Source organism: Aquarana catesbeiana, linkage group LG07 (assembly GCF_042186555.1).
Source record: "Aquarana catesbeiana isolate 2022-GZ linkage group LG07, ASM4218655v1, whole genome shotgun sequence".
NCBI lineage: Eukaryota > Metazoa > Chordata > Amphibia > Anura > Ranidae > Aquarana > Aquarana catesbeiana.
This window is the reverse complement of record NC_133330.1, coordinates 316,903,845-316,926,885: the sequence shown is the minus strand read 5'-3', so window position 1 is coordinate 316,926,885 and position 23,041 is coordinate 316,903,845. Positions and strand designations below refer to the sequence as shown.

The following is a 23,041-nucleotide window of genomic DNA, read 5'->3' as shown; positions in this document are numbered from 1 at the left end:
AAAAAAAAAAAAAAATTATATATATATATTTTATTTACTTTATGCTATAAAACACAGGCAATAGAAAAATTGAAAAAAAATCTAATTTCTTCATCAATTTAGGCCAATATGTATTCTGCTACATATTTTTGGTAAAAAAAAAATTCCTAATAAGCGTATATTGATTGGTTTGCACAAAAGTTATAGCGTCTACAAACTATGGGATTTTTTTATTTATTTTTTTACTAGTAATGGCGGCGATCAGTGACTTATAGCGGGGGACAGTCGGACACTGACACTTTTGACACTTTGTGGGAACCAGTGACACTAGGGGTTAAACATCAGGGGCGATCAAAGTGTGCTGGATGATCGGCAGGTGCCGGCAGACATCGAGTCTTCAGTACCCACAGATCAGCTCTCGCTGTGTATAATCACAGCAGGAGCGGGCCGGCGGCGGCGAGCATGCGCACCCCCTACCCATGTCAGATCACCTACTAGGTACGTGATCCGGCGCAGCATGGCCACCATACAGTGGGGACGGAAAGTATTCAGACCCCCTTACATTTTTCACTCTTTGTTATATTGCAGCTATTTGCTAAAATCATTTAAGTTCATTTTTTTCCTCATTAATGTACACACAGCACCCCATATTGACTGAAAAACACAGAATTGTTGACATTTTTGCAGATTTATTAAAAAAGAAAAACTGAAATATCACATGGTCCTAAGTATTCAGACCCTTTGCTCAGTATTTAGTAGAAGCCCCTTTTGATCTAATACAGCCATGAGTCTTTTTGGGAAAGATGCAACAAGTTTTTCACACCTGGATTTGGGGATCCTCTGCCATTCCTCCTTGCAGATCCTCTCCAGTTCTGTTAGGTTGGATGGTAAACGTTGGTGGACGGCCATTTTTAGGTCTCTCCAGAGATGCTCCACTTGGTTTAATTTAGGGCTCTGGCTGGACCATTCAAGAACAGTCACGGAGTTGTTGTGAAGCCACTCCTTCGTTATTTTAGCTGTGTGCTTAGGGTCATTGTCTTGTTGGAAGGTAAACCTTCGGCCCAGTCTGAGGTCCTGAGCACTCTGGAGAAGGTTTTCGTCCAGGATATCCCTGTACTTGGCCGCATTCATCTTTCCCTCGATTGCAACCAGTCGTCCTGTCCCTGCAGCTGAAAAACACCCCTACAGCATGATGCTGCCACCACCATGCTTCACTGTTGGGACTGTATTGGACAGGTGATGAGCAGTGCCTGGTTTTCTCCACACATACCGCTTAGAATTAAGGCCAAAAAGTTCTATTTCGGTCTCATCAGGCCAGAGAATCTTATTTCTCACCTCATCTTGGAGTCCTTCAGGTGTTTTTTAGCAAACCCCATGCGGGCTTTCATGTGTCTTACACTGAGCAGAGGCTTCTGTCGGGCCACTCTGCCATAAAGCCCCGACTGGTGGAGGGCTGCAGTGATGGTTGACTTTCTACAACTTTCTCCCATCTCCCGACTGCATTTCTGGAGCTCAGCCACAGTGATCTTTGGGTTCTGCTTTACCTCTCTCACCAAGGCTCTTCTCCCCCGATAGCTCAGTTTGGCCAGCTCTAGGAGGGTTCTGGTCATCCCAAACGTCTTCCATTTAAGGATTATGGAGGCCACTGTGCTCTTAGGAACCTTAAGTGCAGCAGAAATTTTTTTGTAACCTTGGCCAGATCTGTGCCTTGCCACAATTCTGTCTCTGAGCTCTTTAGGCAGTTCCTTTGACCTCATCATTCTCATTTGCTCTGACATGCACTGTGAGCTGTAAGGTCTTATATAGATAGGTGTGTGGCTTTCCTAATCAAGTCCAATCAGTATAATCAAACACAGCTGGACTCAAATGAAGGTGTAGAACCATCTCAAGGATGATCAGAAGAAATGGACAGCACCTGAGTTAAATATATGAGTGTCACAGCAAAGGGTCTGAATACTTAGGACCATATGATATTTCAGTTTTTCTTTTTTTAATAAATCTGCAAAAATGTCAAAAATTCTGTGTTTTTCTGTCAATATGGGGTGCTGTGTGTACATTAATGAGGAAAAAAAATAACTTACCATAAATGATTTTAGCAAATGGCTGCAATATAACAAAGAGTGAAAAATGTAAGCGGGTCTAAATACTTTCCGTCCCCACTGTATATATAAGTTATAGGGTTGGCAAGTGGTTAAATATCACTTATTTGGGGTTTACATCTACTTTACCAGCACACTGACTGACTTTACTTGCCAGAGTTGGATTATTCATAAGACAGCCTAGGAAGGAATTTAGGACCCATTGGATATCTAGGAGGCCCAGCTAGAAACATTATGCTCCTACAGTAACCAGGGGGGGGTAATAAAATTGGTCATATCTGTGCACCTGCCTGTCACTAGTCAAGGGGGTTGCATTGGTAGGCAGATAGTACCTTATGGGGTCACATTAGTACAGAAAAAGCAAATTATGTGGTTTCTCTGTGCTTATCTATAATCCAAGGGATTGGGGGGGGGGGGGCAAAACTGCTACATTGCTTAGTGCCCCCCCCCCCCCCCCACCTTCCCAACTCAAAGTGATTGATTTCCCAATCCTCACCTTCTTCCAGAAGTCTCCCTTTAAAAACGCAGAGGTTCTCCCCGCCACAGTGCTGCTGAAAGACCTTAATTTCGTCTCTGTAGTCATCATCGTCGTGTGATAGATGCACGTTTTTTCCTAGATAAACCATGGTCATTTTTACATTACTGTGCAAGGACGTTTTATGAAACTTTCCCGTATCCTGGAAAAAAAAAAAAAAGATAAATCACGTCACTCTCCCGGCAAATCAGCAGAAGGCTGGTTATTGCTATAAAACATCCGTGTCACAAAGCAGTCCTAGGACAGTCTCAGATCACCAGCTTCCAAGAACTTTAATAATCCGGAGCTGCTCCTGACATGCAATACCGGTGATTTGTGAGGACAGAGGCTGAATTATATACCGGTCCATGACATTAAAGGAACCTCATATTGGAAATTTTCTGATACAAACCACAAGGGTGAAATATATTCCTTAACAATGCTTTACCTGCTGTTTATTGTTCAAAAAGTTAAAGGTCACCTCTCCCTCCATTGAAAAAAAAATGTCTTGTCGCCATGAAAGTCCAGAACAGGGTATGGATGTGTCCATATTCATGGCTCCCAACTGGCCCTTCTTTGGAACCCGAAACCTCTGTCCCTCTTTTCTTTCCAGTTGTCCCTCTTTTTTGGTCTGACAAGTAAACCTCTATAAACCTGTATAATGTGACTACCAAATATACTACATATGTGGGTGGTGCTGCGTGGTGTGTCGGCAGTAAACACACAAAGTCCAGTTGCAGAAATAAAGCTTTTATTAAAGTTAAAGTTTGTCAATTCACAACGAGCCCGGGGGGAACGCGCCTGACCAGGCACATTCATAGAATGCGATGAGTAGGAGAGCAGGTCTCGGACGTGCCGACAGCATCTGTCTTGAGGGGCAGAATGCGGACTGACCAGACCGTGCCGAATTGGGGAGGTCTTCAAGGAGGTTGGCGTGTCCCCGTCCTTTCTCTACTCATCTGGAACCTCTCACTGCCACTAATCACTGTTCCGTCAGATGGGTGACCTGTCTCTACATTACCCGCATACAAAATGTGCACCTAGCCTGGGAACCATGGCCTTAAATAGGTTCTGCAAGACTCAAGATGGCAGTCAGTCACATGGGGTGGCAGTATCCAATCAGATAGCTTCCCCAGTGACCTAGGAAACCATAGAGGAACCATGTTCCTCTTGACTTCCCCTCCAGCTGCAATGCTGCTGCGGTCAAGCGCCACCGACAGTGGAGAATATAGACTGCACCTGCCTACATGAACATCCATTTTAGATGCTGTGGGCACACTGGTGATTTCTTACACTGTTTTTGGTCTTGCCCTGTATTCCAAAAATTTTGGAGAGATGTTGGGTTCTTTATTTCATTGGTGTTGTGCCTTCCTAATATTCTGCATTCAAAAAATTGTCTTTTGGGAATATTTGGTGATCTGGGGATTTCTAAACATGCTATAAAGGTTGTTACGCATTTTATATTTCTTCGCTAAAGAAACAACTTTATTGTCCTGGAAAGGGACAACCCTCCCTATACTAAACCCCTGGCTAAAACAAATTAATGATACATTACCTTTGTATAGGCTAACTTTTGAACTCAGGAAAAAGACAAGTATTTTTGATAAACTTTGGGGGCAAATGGATTTCCAGTCCACTTACATGAACCTCTCTAGATACAGGTTGTTAAATCTGCCCTATCTGTTACTCAGTGCTGGTATACTTTGATTTTTAAATATGGTGGCATCGGTGGGGCCCTTTCAGATGAAGCAGATCCACCCAAGTGGAATTTGCCTGCTCAGTGGGGGATTTCCACTGATCCCCTGCTGAGGAGGCGGATAACAGGTCCGTGTCCGCTAAGCAGAGCAGACACGGACACAGCCCACTGTCCTCTATAGGGCCATCAGATGGAAACGGACTGCAGGTCCATTTCCAGCTGATTGTCATCCGATTCGCTGGGTGGATGGCGAACGTATCACCATACATCTATTTTTAGTGGTTTTTATTGGATCGGATGCCCGGCGGGTGTCCGCTGACATCCACCGCCCCTTAGGCAATCAGTCCACCGGTGTGAAAAGGGCCTAGGCCCCTTTCACACATGTGGACCGTTTAGGTCCGCCTGTCAGTTTTTTCAGGCAGACCCGAATGGACGCTCCATGCACCTCTATGGAGCGACGGATGTCAGAGGTGTCATGTCCGCTGACATCCGCTCCGCGAAGTCCAGACAGATGGTGGTCCTATTTTCCATCCATCTGGCGTATCGGATGAAAACTGACTTTTTCATCTGATTTCCCCATAGAGGAGAATGGAGATCTGACAGGTCCGTTTCTGCACAGTGAGCGTAGACGAACCTGTCATCCGCCGGCTCAGTGGGGATCAACGAATTGATCCCTGCTGAGCAAGCGGAATCCGTATAACGGATCATCATGTGTGAAATTGGCCTAATACTCGATATGTCTTCCTTTGGTGCGTGCTATTAATGAGACACAAGAGACTCTGTAAGTTTGTTTTTTTTTTTTTTTTTTTTTTTTTAATCAAGGTTTGTTTGTTTTTGTGTTTTTTTCTTCATAAGCCTGGTTTTGTATAAAACCCTGAAAATTAAAATAAACATATCTCGAAAAAACTTTAATTCAACCTCCAAATTATTGCAATAGTATGTGATGATCCTTAGAAAACTGGAGAAAGGGAAAGAAATATGGAACAAAAACAGTGGAGGCCACTCCATTAGGGGTGCAGGGGCGCCCCCCCCCCCCCCCCCCCCCCAATCCATGCACCCGGCCCCTAATCTCCATGCAGGGCACCAGACGCATGGATTTCAAAGTGTTTTTTTTTCCGAAGCACAGGATTCCAACCCGAGGCTATAATTGGCTTCAAAAAGGGTAGGCTTGGGGCGCAGAGCACCCAGTTGTGTGACAATAGCAAATTAATATTTGCTAATATTTTCCTGCTTCTCCTCCCGGCCGTACAGGAAGCAGGTCCTGAGACCCAATTGGCCGGGTGTCCTAAGACTCCCGACAAATCGGGTCTCGGGACCCGCATCCTGAGAAGCAATGGCCCCGGCTCTTCCCTCTGCAAGCTGCGGGCCATGTGCAGCGAGGAGCAACAGGTGGAGGGGCGGAGGGGCAGCAACAGCCTCTTCCAGCTTCCAGGAACCCTACCCCCGGATCCAGCACCAACACCACCACCTCGTCTTCGTCCTGCTAAGGTAAGGGGGGGGGTAGTGCGAGTGAGGGGGCCAGGTTTGTTTGCAGTCCCCCCCAAAATATTGAGCACCAGCTGCCACTGAACAAAAAGTCATTTGAGAGAACCGTGTAAATGAAATACTCTTGTAGTATCTGGAGGCAATATGGTTAAAAAAAACTGATGATTGGAAAGCTTATACATTCCTGGGGTTGCTGGATGCCCCTAAGGTTAGCCATACACGGTTCGAATCTTGGCCGGTTCAGCAAAAACAGCCCGAGATTTGCACTGTTATGCCCCGTACACACGGTCGGACTTTGTTCGGACATTCCGACAACAAAATCCATGGATTTTTTCCGATGGATGTTGGCTCAAACTTGTCTTGCATACACACGGTCACACAAAGTTGTCGGAAAATCCGATCGTTCTGAACGCGGTGACGTAAAACACGTACGTCGGGACTATAAACGGGGCAATAGCCAATAGCTTTCATCTCTTTATTTATTCTGAGCATGCGTGGCACTTTGTCCGTCGGATTTGTGTACACACGATCGGAATTTCCGACAACGGATTTTGTTGTCGGAAAATTTTATCTCCTGCTCTCCAACTTTGTGTGTCGGAAAATCCGATAGAAAATGTCCGATGGAGCCCACACACGGTCGGAATTTCCGACAACACGCTCCGATCGGACATTTTCCATCGGAAAGTCCGACCGTGTGTACGGGGCATTAATGGCAGGCTGAATGTACCTAGTTGATCGATCGATCAACTTGGGTACAACCAGCCTGCTGGATTCACTTATGATTATCCGATTAGTTGCTAGCGATAATCACTGTCTGATCCCGGTGGGGACAGCTTCCCCCACCCACCCCCACCCACCCCCACCCACCCCCACCTTCCTGCTGGGAGAAGACAATTGGTGATTCCCCTGTCAGCACTGTCTGTATTGGTGGGAGAATCATGCAAATTTCTTTCTAGCAGCCCGTGGTTGCAGGAAAGACATTTGCACCGTGTATGCCCAGCCTAAAGGGCTCACACAACCGAAAGGAGGAGCATGCAGAGGTGGGTCACACTCAGTGCTCTGCATGGTATTTCTGGATGATCCTGCGCTAAAGAGCAGTTGGATTCCAATGCAATAGATAATATGAAAGGGAGCTCCACAGAGGCGCGATGAAAGAGGGAACTTGTGCATCAAGGAAAGTCATGTAACATATATAAAACATAAATAAATGAATTTTGTAGCACTACACTGGCCACTTCCTCACACTTCTGAAGCTGCAGAGTTTTTGATTTCTCCAGAACATCAGAGTAAATAACTCTGCAGCTTAAATAGTGTCCCAGTGCAGCACTATGAAATGCGTTGATGATGTTTTATGTATGTTCCTTCATACAGAAGTCCCATCTTCTTCTTTCAGAGCCGCCTCTGCAGATCTCCCTTCCTGATTTTTTGGGATGTATTATTTCAATGACACTTCAAATGAATGCATTGCTTATTTTGAAATATCATATTAAAGGAAAACTTGCAGTGAATATACTGTTCACCTGGATCCTAACAGGGCCCTTCCAAAACCAACTGTACTGTCTCAATCTATAGTCACACATACTGTTATCCTTTCTCAAAAGAAAAAGGAAAATCCCCAATGTCCGTTGTGTTAAATTGCACCATTTTCCACCAACAGGTGGGTATGCCCCACCAACCGAATGCCTTTGGTTGGTAGGGCATGACCACCTGCTGGTGGAAAAGCTGTGCAATTCAACATGTTGGCAATCGGGGATTTTTCCTTGTCCTTTGAGATAGGACAGAGGTACATGTGGCTGTAGATTGTTATTGTACAATTGGCATGAGGAAGGATTTAGGTAAATGATATATTCATGGCGACATCCACGAATGCTATCCATGATTTTATAATAATTTTATGACATTATGCTATTCTAATACCCAACTTCTTCACTCCTCCAGAGGAAGTAGACCATTGGTTGAAGAATATATACTGTACGTATGTATAAAAAAGTGATGTCTTTTAATAAATTTTGTTTGCTCTATGTACCCTGAAATCTAACTTGTGTGTTAAACTGGGTATATGCTAGTAGAATTTCACTCACCATTTTTCGTTATAAGTATGTTGTAAGAACGTCTGTTTGTTTTTCTAATCATTATTGGGGGTCAAATTGACGTTTGTTTTGGACTGCAGCGTCCAGAAGGAGCAGGATGGAAAAATTTTCTCGAACAAATCCATTTCTAACAGTGTGTGTGGTTTTTGTTTGGTAAAGTCTATACAATCCAAAATTGAATGTTAAAAGCAAAGGAAATCTTGAACTACTTTTAGGTGCCATTCGAATGAGAATTATCGTACAAATTTCCGTAAGAAATTCTACTGGATTATACCCAGCTCTACACTTTTGTTATGGCCCTAAAGAAATCACTGTTTTATTATGCTAAGCAAATTTAGCAGTCATCCTTTTCAGTGTCCTTATATTTCTGTCTGTGACCCCGGTGGGGAGATTCACGCAATCTGGTGACCACTGTCATTGACATAGCAAGTGATGGAAATTGTCACTGGAACAGGAGAGGAGAGGAAATCTTCCAATGGGGACACCTCCTGGTGACAACTATCTAAAAGGGAATTTTAAGAGATTTTTTTGTTACTTCCTGTTGTGTCTCCAGGACCAGAGGTGAAGGGCAATCTTTGACATTTGAGGAGGGGGGGGTTATTGTAGACTGCAATAAAGGTCTAACAGTAGATTACTTCTTTACTTCTTCTCTACTAGTGATGACCTTGAGTTTGGTCTGAACTTTGGAGAGTATGCTCATGACATTATTGACCCAACATGGCCACAATGACGTTGATCACTGATGTCATGAGCACCCCAACCCCTTTCTGTAAAGGGAACTGCAGGGTGGGGAATGTCCCTAATGAATGGCATGTATTATTGTATCCCTGATAATTGTATTAGTATTCCCATTGACAAAAATGCTACAGATACCAAATGACAATTTGCACACAGTGGCAATATCTACCTTAGCGGTAACCTCAAGTTCATTTGGCACGGTGGTGGGTCGGTACCGTCTCCCTCTTGACATGGTGCTCACTGACTTCTTTGGTTGTTTCTGGGGTGGTGGTGGCACGGGCATCACAAAGTTGTTAATGATAGGAAGGCGATAAGGTGAGATGCCTACTGAATGATCTGTGGAATTCATTGTCTTGAAAAAATCCTTTTCAGTCTGAAAGGCAGAGGAACAACTGGCTGGTTAGATGTTTCTTAACGATTATCGATCTGAAGCTGACCATCAGATCTAACAGCAACTACGGTGCCTTGAAAAAGTATTTTCCACATTTTGTCATGTTACAACCAAAAACGTAAATGTATTTGATTGGGATTTTATGTGATAGACCAACACAAAGTGGAAGGAAAATGATAAATGGTTTTCAATTTTTTTTTACAAATAAATATCTAAAATGTGTGGTGTGCATTTATATTCAGCCCCCTTTACTCTGATAACCCCAACTAAAATCTAGTGGAACCAATTAGCCTTCAGAAGTCACCTAATTAGTAAATAAAGTCCCCCTGTGTATAATTTAATCTCAGTATAAATACAGCTGTTCCGTGTAGCCCTCAGAGGTTTGTCAGAGAACCTTAGTGAACAAACAGCACCATGAAGGCCAAGCAACACACCAGACAGGTCACCAGACAGGTCAGGGATAAAGTTGTAGAGAAGTTTAAAGCAGGGTTAGGTTATAAAAAATAATCTCAAACTTTGAACATCTCACGGAGCACTGTTCAATCCATCATCCGAAAATGGAAAGAGTATGGCACAACTGCAAACCTACCAAGACATGGACGTCCATTTAAACTGACAGGCCGGGCAAGGAGAGCATTATCCAGAAAAGAGGCCCATGGTAACTCTGGAGGAGCAGCAGAGATCCACAGCTCAGGTGGGAGAATCTGTCCACAGGACAACTATTAGTCATGCTCTCCACAAATCTGGTCTTTATGGAAGAGTGGCAAGAAGAAAGCCATTGTTGAAAGAAAGCCATGAGAAGTCCTGTTTGCAGTTTGCGAGAAGCCATGTGCAGGACACAGCAAACATGTGGAAGAAGGTGCTCTGGTCAGATGAGACAAAAATTGAACTTTTTTGGTCTTAAAGCAAATTGCTGTGTGGCGGAAAACTAACACTGCACATCACCCTAAACATACAATCTCCACTGTGAAACATGGTGGTGGCAGCATCATGTTGTGGGGATGATTTTCTTCAGGAGGGACAGGGAAACTGGTCAGAGTTAATGAGAAGATGGATGGAGCCAAATACAGGGCAATCTTAGAAGAAAACCTGTTAGAGTCTGCAAAAGATTTGAGACTGGGGCGGAGGTTCCCCCTGCAGCAGGACAACAACCCTAAACATACAGCCAGAGCTACAATGGAATGTGTTAGTCTAAAGCAGTGGTTCTCAACTCCAGTCCTCAGGGCCCACCAACAGGCCAGGTTTGCAAGATAGCTGAAATACATCACAGGTGATATCATTTGCTGCTCAGTGATTGCAGTATACTAGTCTGCAACTCCCCAAGGTAATACTTAAAATCTGGCCTGTTGGTGGGTCCCGAGGACTGGAGTTGAGAACCACTGGTCTAAAGCATATTCATGTGTTAGAATGGCCCAGTCAAAGTCCAGACCTAAATCTAATTGAGAATCTGTGACAAGACTTGAAAATTGCTGTGAACAGACGCTCTCCATCCATTCTGACAGAGCTTGAGCTATTTTGCAAAGAAGAATGGGCAAAAATGTCCCTCTCTAGATGTGCAAAGCTGGTAGAGACATCCCCAAAAAGACTTGTAGCTGTAATTGCAGTGAAAGGTGGAGTATTGACTCAGGGGGGTGCTATACAAATGCACGCCACACTTTTCACATATTTATTTGTAAAAAAATTTGAAAACCATGTATTATTTTCCTTCCACTTCACATTTATGCACCACTTTGTGTTGGTCTATCACATAAAACCCCAATAAAATACATTTACGTTTTTGGCTGTAACATGACAAATGAGGAAAATTTCAAACCCTATGAATACTTTTTCAAGGTACTGTATATAATGGAAGGCCTACCTGACTGGATACAATTAAAATGGATTGTGCAGGTTTGTCCTTATATTGGATAGTTTTGGTAAATCTGTAGATTATACAGCTATATTAAAAATTGGAGGCATTGTCCAAAACAACCAATCAGATGTTTTTCAACCTACAGTGGAAAAATGACAACTGGAATCTTATTGGGACGTAAGACACAGACATCCTTCTGTTTTTTAAATCTAATGTAGTCTAATACCAATGCCACTTTTAACCTCCTACCTGAAAATGCTAATTTACCTATACCAACTGGTTTAATAAAAAAAAAAAAAAAGGTTGCCAACCTGGAAGTGATTGTTGGTAAATATGGAAGTAGAAGAGTCTTGCACAAGTGTATTAGCCTTTGACTGTTGCAGAAAGTTTTGGAATTTAAAGTGATATTAAAATTAGTTTTTTTTTTTTAAATAACAAACATGCTGTACTTACCTGTTCAGTGCAGTGGTTTTGCATAGAGCAGCCCCGATTCTACTTTTTTCGGGTCCTCCGCCAGGGCTCCTGGCCCCTCCCTTCTTCCAAGTGCTTGCTGTGGGGGCACCCGAGCAGGCTCGCTCCCAAGGCGCTATTCATGTCAATTCAGACATGGAGCTACAGCTCGGCCCCGCCCCTCTCTTCTCATTGGCTCACTGACTGTGATTGACAACAGCAGGAGCCAATGGCTTTCGCTGCTGTCTCAGCCAATGAGGAAGGAGAGTCCCCGGAGAGCCGAGATTCTCGTGCACATTGCTGGATCATGATGGGGCTCAGCTAAGTATAAGGGGGGCTGGGGTGGGGGGGGGCTGCTGCACACAGAAGATTTTAAGGTAAAAACCTTCAGGCTTTAGAACCACTTTAAGTAATATCCTCTATTGGCTAACTTCTAACTAGAAAATATGTAAGGTGAACTTAAAATGGACCCCTCCCCATCCCCCTAGTCCCGTCGTACCTGAGTCTTGCGATCCCCCACTGTCAGGCACTGCTGTAAAATCCCAGTGGCTTAATATCCTATCCATACCTCTCAAAGTCACATGGACGGCGCTAACCATTAGAATCTGTCTTGCCTGTCATATGAGCGCTGCGAGATGAGAAAGCCAGGAGGATTCCAAATCCCCAGACCGGTGAAACTGCGTCCTGGTGCCTGACAGGGGGGATCGCGGGACTTCGGTACAATGGGACTGAGGGGGGCTAGGGAGGGGGTCCAGTTCACCTTACAGATTTTCTCTATAGATTAACTTACCCTTTAAGTTCACCTTTACAGAAAAAAAATGTGCATTTATTATTTTTTCCTGCAGGAGCCTGGAAAAGCATTGCAGCAAAATCAGTAGATTATGGGTACAATGTGGGCTTCTGCAGACATGTCCTTCACCTTTCAGCCTGTACCTCTGTGCGGTCTTTCTGTTTGAAAGTTGGAGAACATGTCAGTGGTCTACCAGAGCACTCATCAGTGCCCCCTATGGCCTATTGAAACTGCCCAGGCCATCTGTCACGTTGGCAGACGGTACTTGTAGTTTATTCATTTACAGGAATCTGTGAATGAATTATGCCGCTATGTAGGCAGAGTGCTGTTTTTAAGAAGGGGGCAGGAGATGGAACATATTACATGTTCCACCCCAAATATGTGTCGAACATGTACCATGTTCCAAAGGTGAACCCATCCTTGAAAAGTGAACCTCCACCCTCTTTTAGCACTTTAGATATTTTTCCATTACAAGATCAGATATTGAAAAAAATAATTTTTTTTTAAATACGTGTTCTGCAGGTTCTGGCCCCACTCTTCAGGCTTTCTGGCCTAGACAAGAATGGCATTCCCCACACACACCTTCCCAAAGCTTCCTGAAATACTCATGTTACCCATCCTAGGAAGCCTTGGGCAATGTCCATCACAGTGCACATGTGCCTGGCAATCTTGGGCACATTGTGCTTATGCAGCAGTGTGCCATCACCTGTGTGCAAGACCCTGGAGGAGACAGTCAGACCCATGAAGACGTCAGTATAGAACAGTGGTCTCCAAACTGTGGCCCAGGGGCCAGATGTGGGCCTTTAATTGCATTTATCTGGCCCTTGAGGTATATAATTCCTGCCACAGACACCAACAATGGGGCATAACTCCTGCCACTTACACCAACAATGTGGCATAACTCCTGCCACTTACACCAACAATGTGGCATAACTCCTGCCACTTACACCAACAATGGGGCATAACTCCTGCCACTTACACCAACAATGGGACATAACTCCTGCCACTTACACCAACAATGGGACATAACTCCTGCCACTTACACCAACAATGGGACATAACTCCTGCCACTTATACCAACAATGGGGCATAACTCCTGCCACTTACACCAACAATAGGGCATAACTCCTGGCACTAACACCAACAATGGAACACTATTCCTCACACTGATGGGGCACTTTTCTACCTACTGACACCAACAATGGGGCATAATTCATTCCCATGAAACCAATGATGGGGCACTTTTTCTTCCCCTAATATCAAAGATGGGGCATTATTTACTCCCACTGGCCACAGTCCAGCCCCCCTAATATCTGAAGGACAGTAAAGTGGCCCTTTGTTTAGAACGTTTGGAGACTCCTGGTATAGAAGATGGTGCATGGGACCTGGTGTGAGGCACTGGAGTGGCATGTTTCATCAGGTAATGCTGGATTTTCTGGCTCTATGAGGGAGGCTGGGGTGATAAAATCAAAATCTCTACCTCATCCAATCAGTGAACACTTTGCAGTCACTGTGAAAAATACAAGGGGTTCTGTGAATGGTGCCCAAGCTGAGTGGTCATCCCCCCTGTGTTCTCTATTCACCTGGAAAGCCACTCAGCACAGGATGCTAAAGACAGTGAGGACCACTCATGTAGCGGTGCCTACTACACTGATTTCTAGCTTCCACGGGTATTGGCTAGGTATGGTACATGCATAGTTGCATTGGTCCAAGCTAGACCAACGTAACTATGCAAAAAAGTACCTGGAATTCAGCTTTAAAAATATTGCAAATAACTTTTAAAGCTACAATGACGTGCTAAAATGTATAAGAGGTTTTAGTTATTGGCTTTACATATAATTTTAATAAATTAATCTAAAGAAGAAGAAATTGTTACTTAATAACTCTTTTGGAATAAAGATTTGTAGATAATTATATCAGTATCTTACCCCGCTGTGATAGCGATGATTGTCGTCTTCAGAAACATGCTTGTGGTGGGACCCCGCAGACATCTTTATTCCGTTTCCAAATGAGGCGTGTGCTGGTAGCGGCTGCAGGCGGACTGGTCGCTGCATCTGACCCGGTGCAGTGTTTGGTCGCGGCGATGAGACCTTTAGGAGTTAAAAGAAGGAAAAAGTAACTTTACCCTGTAGCTGACAATACAGATGTATACAATACATGCAAAATATAGACATTTTACTATGCAGCGCGTTTAATAAAAAAACGCGGTAGAAAAATACATAGTTACATCGTTAGTTTGGTTGAAAAAAAAGACACAAATCCATCTAGTTCAACCAAACAAAGGGAAAAAAATGAAATTAAATAAAAAATGTACACAATCCTATATATACAATCCTAAACCCACAGTTGATCCAGAGGAAGGCAAAAAAAAAAAAACAGCAAAGCATGATCTAGTAGGCGAAAAAATTCCTTCCTGATCCCCCGAGTGGCAATTGGATATTTCCTGGATCAACTTCACCTATAAATCTTAGTATCCCGTTATACTATGTACATTTAGGAAATAATCGAGGCCCTTTTTTAAAGCAATCTACTGAGCTGGACAGGACCAGCTCTTGAGGTAGGCTAGTCCACATTTTCCTAGCTCTAATGCCCTGTACACACGATTGGACTTTCCGACGGAAAATGTGCGATCGGAGCTTGTTGTCGGAAATTCCGACCGTGTGTAGGCTCCATCGGACTTTTTCCATCGGAATTTGCGACACACAAAATTTGAGATCCGGATCTAAAATTTTCCGACAACAAAATCCGTTCTCGGAAATTCCGATCGTGTGTACACAATTCCGACGCACAAAGTGTCACGCATGGTCGGAATCAAGCAGAAGAGCCGCACTGGCTATTGAACTTCATTTTTCTCAGCTCGTCGTACGTGTTGTACGTTCTTGATGTTCGGAATTTCCGACCAACTATGTGCGACCCTGTGTATGCAAGACAAGTTTGAGCCAACATCCGTCGGAAAAAATCTGATGGATTTTGTTGTCGGAATGTCCGATCGTGTGTACAGGGCATTACTGTGAAGACACCTTTCCGTATTTGGCGATGAAATCCCTTTTCCTCTAGACGTAAAGAGTGTCCCCTTGTCCTCTGTGATGACATTAAAGTGAATAACTCAACACCACGTTCACTATATGGATCACTTATTTAAATGTACATGTTGATCATATCCCCCCTTAATCTCCTCTTCTCAAGAGAGAATAAATTCACTTCCTCTAATCTTTCCTCATAGCTGAGCTCCTCCATGCCTCTTATCAGTTTGGTTGCCCTTCTCTGCACTTTCTCCAGTTCCCCGATATCCTTTTTGAGAACTGGTGCCCAAAACTGAACTGCATATTCCAGATGAGGTCTTACTAATGCTTTGTACAGGGGCAAAACTATATCTCTCTCTCTGGAGTCCACACCTCTCCTAATACATTTTGCTTTTCCAGAGACTTACACCGATCTTTGTTTTGGAAATAATTTATTGCACTGTGATGTTTAACCTCCCTGGCGGTTTTCCCGAGTGTGGCTTGGGGTTAAATTTCAGTATCACTAGCGGTAACCCCGAGCCACACTCGTGATTGCATCTCAGGATCCTGGTCCAGGTTACTTACCTTGTCCCTGGGATCCTGCGATGTCCCCCCAATGTGTGTGCGGGCTCTGTCCCTGTCTCCCGATGCCTCTGTGTGCGACGCAAAAGTACAAAATTCATAACACATACAGTACACTGTAATCTGTAAGATTACATTACTGTATGAAACCATTTCACATCCCTTTTGTCCCTAATGCTTTGTCCAATGCCCTGCAAGCAGTTTTATATTATATATACTGTTCTTTCTGCCTGGAAACTTGAGATTGTCCATAGCAACCAAAAAGTGTCCCTTTTATGTCAAAATTGGTTCTAGACCAGCTAGAAAACAGTGATAGTAAATTAGAACACTTGCAGAATTGAGTGATAGTGAATCGTGGGAAAATTCATTTTATTATTATTAAATTATTATTTTTTATAATTATTTATCGTTATTTATTATTATTTAATTGTTATTTAATATAGTTATTTATAATTTATGATTTTAGTGTTTCAAACTTTATCATACCCGGGATGTCTACTAGAGTTTTGTTTGGACAGATTTAAGTGTGTTATTACTAAGAATTACAGGCCTACAATATAAAACGTCAAATTTCTATGCAAAACAATGTACCACTTTGAGACGCAAAAATCTGACATAATCATACCGCCAGGGTGGCTACAGGATATTAATGCTGACTATGGAGATGGCCATTGCTGATTTTTCCTTCTTAAAATGGTAGTTGCTTGGCTGCCACGATGACAGTTCTGCCTGTGCTCTGACCTTCTGATCAGCCTATTTGTTCCCGGTCAGTGGCTCAGAAAGTATTGAGCCAAGCTCTCCATATGTTCTGGAGTTGTCCGGTTTTGAAACCCTTTTGGGAAAGGGTTTGTGACCTCATATTCAAACTCACTGACGTCTAATTGCCTCTCACGGCTTTCAATATCATTTCTACGCTGACGACACACAAATCTATCTCTCCACCCCACAACTCACTCCATCAGTCTCCTCACGCATCACTAACTTACTAACCGACATATCTGTATGGATGTCACACCACTTCCTCAAACTTAACTTGTCCAAAACCGAGCTTATAATATTTCCTCGCCCACGTGCCTCTTCCCCTGACTTATCTGTCAAGGGCAATGGCACAACCATCCACCCGTCCCCACATGTTAGGGTGCTAGGTGTTATCCTGGATTCTGAACTCTCCTTTCGGCCCCACATCCAATCACTTTTCAAAGCTTGCCGCCTCAACCTCCGCAACATCTCTAAACTACATTCCTTTCTAACCAATGAAACCACAAAGCTCCTGATTCACTCCTTGGTTATCTCTCGCCTTGACTACTGCAACTCCCTCCTCATTGGCTTACCTTTAAATAGACTATCCCCCCTTCAGTCCATCATGAATGCTGCTGCCAGACTCATCCACCTTACAAACCGCTTAGTGTCTGCTACCCCTCTCTGCCAATCCCTCTATTGGCTGCCACTCGCCCAACAAATTAAATTCAAAATACTAACAATAAGTTACAAAGCCATCCACAACTCTGCCCCAGCTACATCACTAACCTAGTCTCAAAATACCAACCTAATCACCCTCTACGTTCCTCCCAGGACCTCCTGCTCTCTAGCTCCCTCATCACCTCCTCCCATATCCACCTCCAGGACTTCTCCCGAGCCTCGCCCATCCTCTGTAATCCCCTACCCCAATCTGTCAGACTGTCTCCAAATTTATCCACTTTTAGGCGATCCCTGAAAACTTTCCTCTTCAGAGAAGCCTATCCTGTCTCCATCTAACAACTGCACTATTTTCTCCATTAGCTCATCCCCCACAGCTATTACCCTTTTGTATAACTTGACCCTCCCTCCTAGATTGTAAGCTCTAACGAGCAGGGCCCTCTGATTCCCCCTGTATTGAATTGTATTGTACTTGTACTGTCTGCCCTAATGTTGTAAAGCGCTGCGTAAACTGTTGGCGCTATATAAATCCTGTATAATAATAATAATAATAATTGGGAGATGATCCGGCAGCCTATCTGCTTAATTGAACTCCATGTCATCCAAGCGTTACAAAAGGTCCCTTACGATTCAGTTACTTAAAGCTGCCAAGACCTGCATCCCACTTTTCTGGAAGCAACCTATTGCTCCTCCACTCAATGTTTGGTTACACAAAATTTAGGAAATTTACAGAATGGAAGAGAGGAGAAGTTTCGCAAAACATGGTTCTGCAGGACATGCTATACCTTTTCCTCCAGCTAGATCGCAGACCTTGCCACCTGAAACTGGTCAGTCTCTGTCCCCCAGTCTTGGAAGCCTTGAAGTGTACATTGGGGAAGTCATCTTCCATGCCCCTTGGCGGCTTCTGCCCTCAAGGGCGGTTTTGTATTGCCAGACCAGAGGTTGGTCCTCTGGTTGCACAATTCTCAGTCCCCACTACTTTTCTTTTTTTCCGCACTCTGGTGACCCAGAATTATAGCTCAATATGTAAATGGAAGGCGAACCCTGATGGTGGTGGAGGGGACCCTGCTTTCTTTGTGGTTGGAAACCCTCTTGTAATAGGTTGATATACTCTGGTTCATTTTCAGGAGCTCTAAAGGCTTGTTCCGGAGTAACATCGTTTTTATTATGTCTTTTCTTTTTGTTCCATTTTGGAACGTGGGTTTCCCCCTGCTGATTTGCTGTTTTGTATTCTTATATTGTATTTTGCATTCTGCTAATAACTTTAAATAAAGAATTTATTAAAAAAAAAAAAAAAAAGACAACCAGGCAAGTAGCATTTTATAAAAGGAGGTCAGCAGCTGCAGCCATTGTCTTTATCTTGGTACAGGTTTCCCCTAATGCCCCGTACACACAATAGGATTTTCAGACGGAAAATGTGTGATAGGACCTTGTTGTCGGAAATTTGACCGTGTGTGGGCTCCATCACACATTTTCCATCGGATTTTCCGACACACAAAGTTTGAGAGCAGGCTATAAAATTTTCCGACAACAAATCCGACGCACAAAGTGCCATGCATGCTCAGAATAAATAAAGAGATGAAAGCTATTGGCTACCGCCCCGTTTATAGTCCCAAGGTACGTGTTTTACGTCACCGCGTTCAGAATGATCGAATTTTCCGACAACTTTGTGTGACCGTGTGTATGCAAGACAAGTTTGAGCCAACATCCATTAGAAAAAATCCATGGATTTTGTTGTCGGAATGTCCGATCAATGTCCGACCGTGTGTACGGGGCATAAGCCAGCAAAGTGCATTTTTATCAAAATCCAGTGACGGAAAGAAGAAATGTGATGGAAAATGAGTTTTCTGTTTTATGAATGGAGCCTTGAGTTCTCCCTCCTCCATTCATCATTACAGCACTTGCTGTACAACTTTTCTTACTAGAATTATTGGATGGGTGAGGAGGGGGTCTTGTTTAGAAATGATACCTTCAGCTACTTTGTAAAAAATGCAGCTCATTGGACTTAACTCATATTGCTCCTTCACTTTTCATAAAGTGTCTGAATTCCTGGAATTCAACTTTAAAAATGATGAATCTTCTTCAATGAAAACTGTGCCTGGAGATATTCTTACAGATTTTAAAGCGGGGTTCCACCCAAATTTTGAACATTATCTCTATGTATTCTCTTCCTTGCCTAGATGCTGACATGCTGTGTAAAAAAATTTAAATCGCCATAATTACCTTTTTTTTGGGAGTAGGTGTGTTTCTAGCCTCTCCCAGACCTCCCACAGTCCCCTGGGAGCTAGTCTCAGGCTTCCCAGCATGCATTGTGCAACAGCGTCATCACAACATCTCTGCTCCCAGCATTCACCGCATCCAGGAAATACATGCTTGTGGGCTTCAAAATGCCCACAATGAAGATGGAAACCGCCTTCAGTGAATTTTACAAGTTATTCTTTACAACGAAATCGGACACAGGTGGACTTATTACACAGAACATGTGAGTAGATAATCATGAGAAGAAAAGTTTGTGAATGAACTCCAAAAAAAAAAAAACGATAGATAGGTGGACCCCCGCTTTAAGGCAGTTTCTCAAGTTATACTAGTAAGAGGTCCAAAAGATGTCTTCAAACTCGATGGACCACTTAGTCTTTTACTGTTCTCTCTGTTTCTATGAATATCCAAGTAACTTAAATTGTGGGGAAATGAAATGGAAGTTAAATAGAAAATTTAATGAGAAAAATTGTAAAATGTATTTTTCCCATTATTAAATACATTCCTGAACCTTATCCGAGTGTCATTTAAACATTTTAGGTTAATGCAAGCATAACTTTTCTCAGGTGAGAATATTGTGTGCTGAAGTGTTACATTGTAGCACTAGGGGGCGATGAAAGCACTGGAGATACACTATATTGTCAAAAGTATTGGGACGGCTGCCTTTACACGCACATAAACTTTAATGGCATTCCAGTCTTAGTTCGAAGGGTTCAATATTGAGTTGGCCCACCCTTTGCAGCTGTAACAGCCTCAACTCTTCTGGGATGGCTGTCCACAAGGTTTAGGAGTGTGTCTATGGGAATGTTTGACCATTCTTCCAGAAGCGCATTTGTGAGGTCAGGCACTGATGTTGGACAAGAAGTCCTGTCTCACAGTCTCCGCTCTAATTCATCCCAAAGGTGTTTTATCGGGCTGATGTCAGGACTGTGTAGGTCAGTCAAGTTCTTCCACCCCAAACTCGTTCATCCATGTCTTTATGGACCTTCCTTTGTGCACTGGTCCAAATCATTTGGTGGAGGGGGGATTATGGTGTGGGGGTTGTTTTTCAGGGGTTCAGCTTGGCCCCTTAGTTCCAGTGAAGGGAACTCTTAAGTCATCAGCATACCAAGACATTTTGGACAATTTCATGCTCCCAACTTTGTGGGAACAGTTTTGGGATGGCGCCTTCCTGTTCCAAAATGACTGCACACCAGTGCACAAAGCAAGGTCCATAAAGACATGGATGAGCGAGTTTGGGGTGGAGGAACTTGACTGGCCTGCATAGAGTCCTGACCTCAACCCGATAGAACACCTTTGGGATAAATTATAGCGGAGACTGCTAGCCAGGCCTTCTCTTCCAACATCAGTGCCTGACCTTACAAATGCAATTCTGGAAGAATGGTCAAACATTCCCATTGACACACTCCTAAAGCTTGTGGAGAACCTTCCCAGAAGAGTTGAAATTGTTATAGCTGCAAAGGGTGGGGCAACTCAATATTGAACCCTACGGACTAAGACTGGGATGCCATTAAAGTTCATGTGTGTGTAAAGGCAGGTGTCCCAATACTTTTGACAATATAGTGTATCTATAGCTTTTTGCTTGGGTGTCCAGCAAATCCCGTATATTCTCGCTTGTTAGAACAGTGCATTAAAAACCAGAGTTAGTTCTTGCATACTTTATCATACAGGCTACTAGGTAATAAAAGTTCTTCATATACCTTTGAATGAATGAGTATGATAAGGTCAGGTTAGATTTACTGGAATTCCATAGGGTTGTTGAAGCTCCAGGACTCCATACAGTATCTCACAAAAGTTAGTACACCCCTCACATTTTTGTAAATATTTTTTTATATCTTTTCATGTGACAACACTGAAGAAATGACACTTGTCTACAATGTAAAGTAGTGAGTGTACAGCTTGTATAACAGTGTAAATTTGCTGTCCCCTCAAAATAACTCAACACACAGCCATTAATGTCTAAACAGCTGGCAACAAAAGTAAGTACATCCCTAAGTGAAAATATCCAAATTGGGCCCAAAGTGTCAATATTTTGTGTGGCCACCATTATTTTCCAGCACTGCCTTAACTGTCTTGGGCATGGAGTTCACCAGAGCTTCACAGGTTTCCACTGGAGTCCTCTTCTACTCCTCCATGACGACATCACAGAGCTGGTGGATGTTAGAGACCTTGCGCTCCTCCACCTTCCGTTTGAGGATGCTCCACAGATGCTCAATAGGGTTTAGGTCTGGAGACATGCTTGGCCAGTCCATTACCTTTACCCTCAGCTGCTTTAGCAAGGCAGTGGTCGTCTTGGAGGTGTGTTTGGGGTCGTTATGTTGGAATACTGCCCTGCGGCCCAGTCTCTGAAGGTAGGGGATCATGCTCTGCTTCAGTATGTCACAGTATACAGTGGGGCAAAAAAGTATTTAGTCAGCCACCAATCTGCATGGAGGAATGGGCCAACATACCAGCAACAGTGTGTGACAACCTTGTGAAGATTTACAGAAAACATTTGACCTCTGTCATTGCCAAAAAAGGATATATAACAAAGTATTGAGATGAACTTTTGATATTGACCAAATACTAAAGCTGGCCATACACCTATAGATTATCTGCAGATTTTCTATGGTTAGATGGAAAAAGTGCAACAGATTTCTCCATGTTCGCTAAACTGTGTGGATGGAGGAATCTCCCACTTTTTCCATCTAACCATAGAAAATCTGCAGATAATCTATAGGTGTATGGCCAGCTTTATTTTCCACCATAATTTGCAAATAAATTCTTTCAAAAATCAAACAATGTGATTGTCTGGATTTGTTTCCACATTTTGTCTCTCATAGTTGAGGTATACCTATGATGATAATTACAGGCCTCTCTCATCTTTTTAAGTGGGAGAACTTGCACAATTGGTGGCTGACTAAATACTTTTTTGCCCCACTGTATGTTGACATTCATGGTTCCCTCAATGAACTGTAGCTCCCCAGTGCTGGCAGCACTCATTCAGTCCCAGACCATAACACGCTCACCACCATGCTTGACTGTAGGCAAGACACACTTGTCTTTGTACTCCTCACCTGGTTGCCACCACACACGCTTGACACCATCTGAACCAAATAAGTTTATCTTGGTCTCATCAGGACATGGTTCCAGTAATCCATGTTCTTAGTCTGCTGGTCTTCAGCAAACTGTTTGTGGGCTTTCTTGTACATCATCTTTAGAAGAGGCTTCCTTCTGAGATGACAGCCATGCAAACCAATTTGATGCAGCATGCGGCGTATGGTCTGAGCACTGATAAGCTGACCCCCCACTCCTTCAAGCTCTGCAGCAATGTTGGCAGAACTCATACGTCTATTTCCCAAAGACAACCTCTGGATATGACGCTGAGCAATTACACTCAACTTCCTTGATCAACCATGGCGAGGCCTGTTCTGAGTGGAACCTGTCCTGTTAAACCGCTGTATGGTCTTGGCCACCGTGCTGCAGTTCAGTTTCAGGGTCTTGGCAATCTTCTTAAAGCCTAGGCCATCTTTATGTAGAGCAACAATTCTTTTTTTTTCAGATCCTCAGAGAGTTCTTTGCCATGAGATGCCATGTGGAACTTCCAGTGACCAGTATGAGAGAGTGAGAGCGATAACACCAAATTTAAACACACCTGCTCCCCATTCACACCTGAGACCTTGTAACACTAACGAGTCACATGACAGCGGGGAGGGAAAATG

The 23,041-nt window shown here is 43.4% G+C and overlaps 1 protein-coding gene across 5 annotated transcripts in view; it reads right to left on the bottom strand.

Annotated features, from left to right (window-relative positions):
* The window catches only part of ERICH3 (glutamate rich 3), a 203,021-nt gene that overhangs the window by 84,047 nt on the left and 95,933 nt on the right, over window positions 1-23,041 (bottom strand). For all 5 annotated transcript variants that reach the window (XM_073593736.1, XM_073593737.1, XM_073593734.1 and 2 more), the window contains exons 6-8: window positions 14,013-14,174; window positions 8,771-8,974; window positions 2,575-2,755 (exon numbers count right to left, since the gene is read on the bottom strand). In XM_073593736.1, the coding sequence (XP_073449837.1) occupies window positions 2,575-2,755; window positions 8,771-8,974; window positions 14,013-14,174 (547 nt within the window). The remainder of the gene's footprint in view (window positions 1-2,574; window positions 2,756-8,770; window positions 8,975-14,012; window positions 14,175-23,041) is intronic.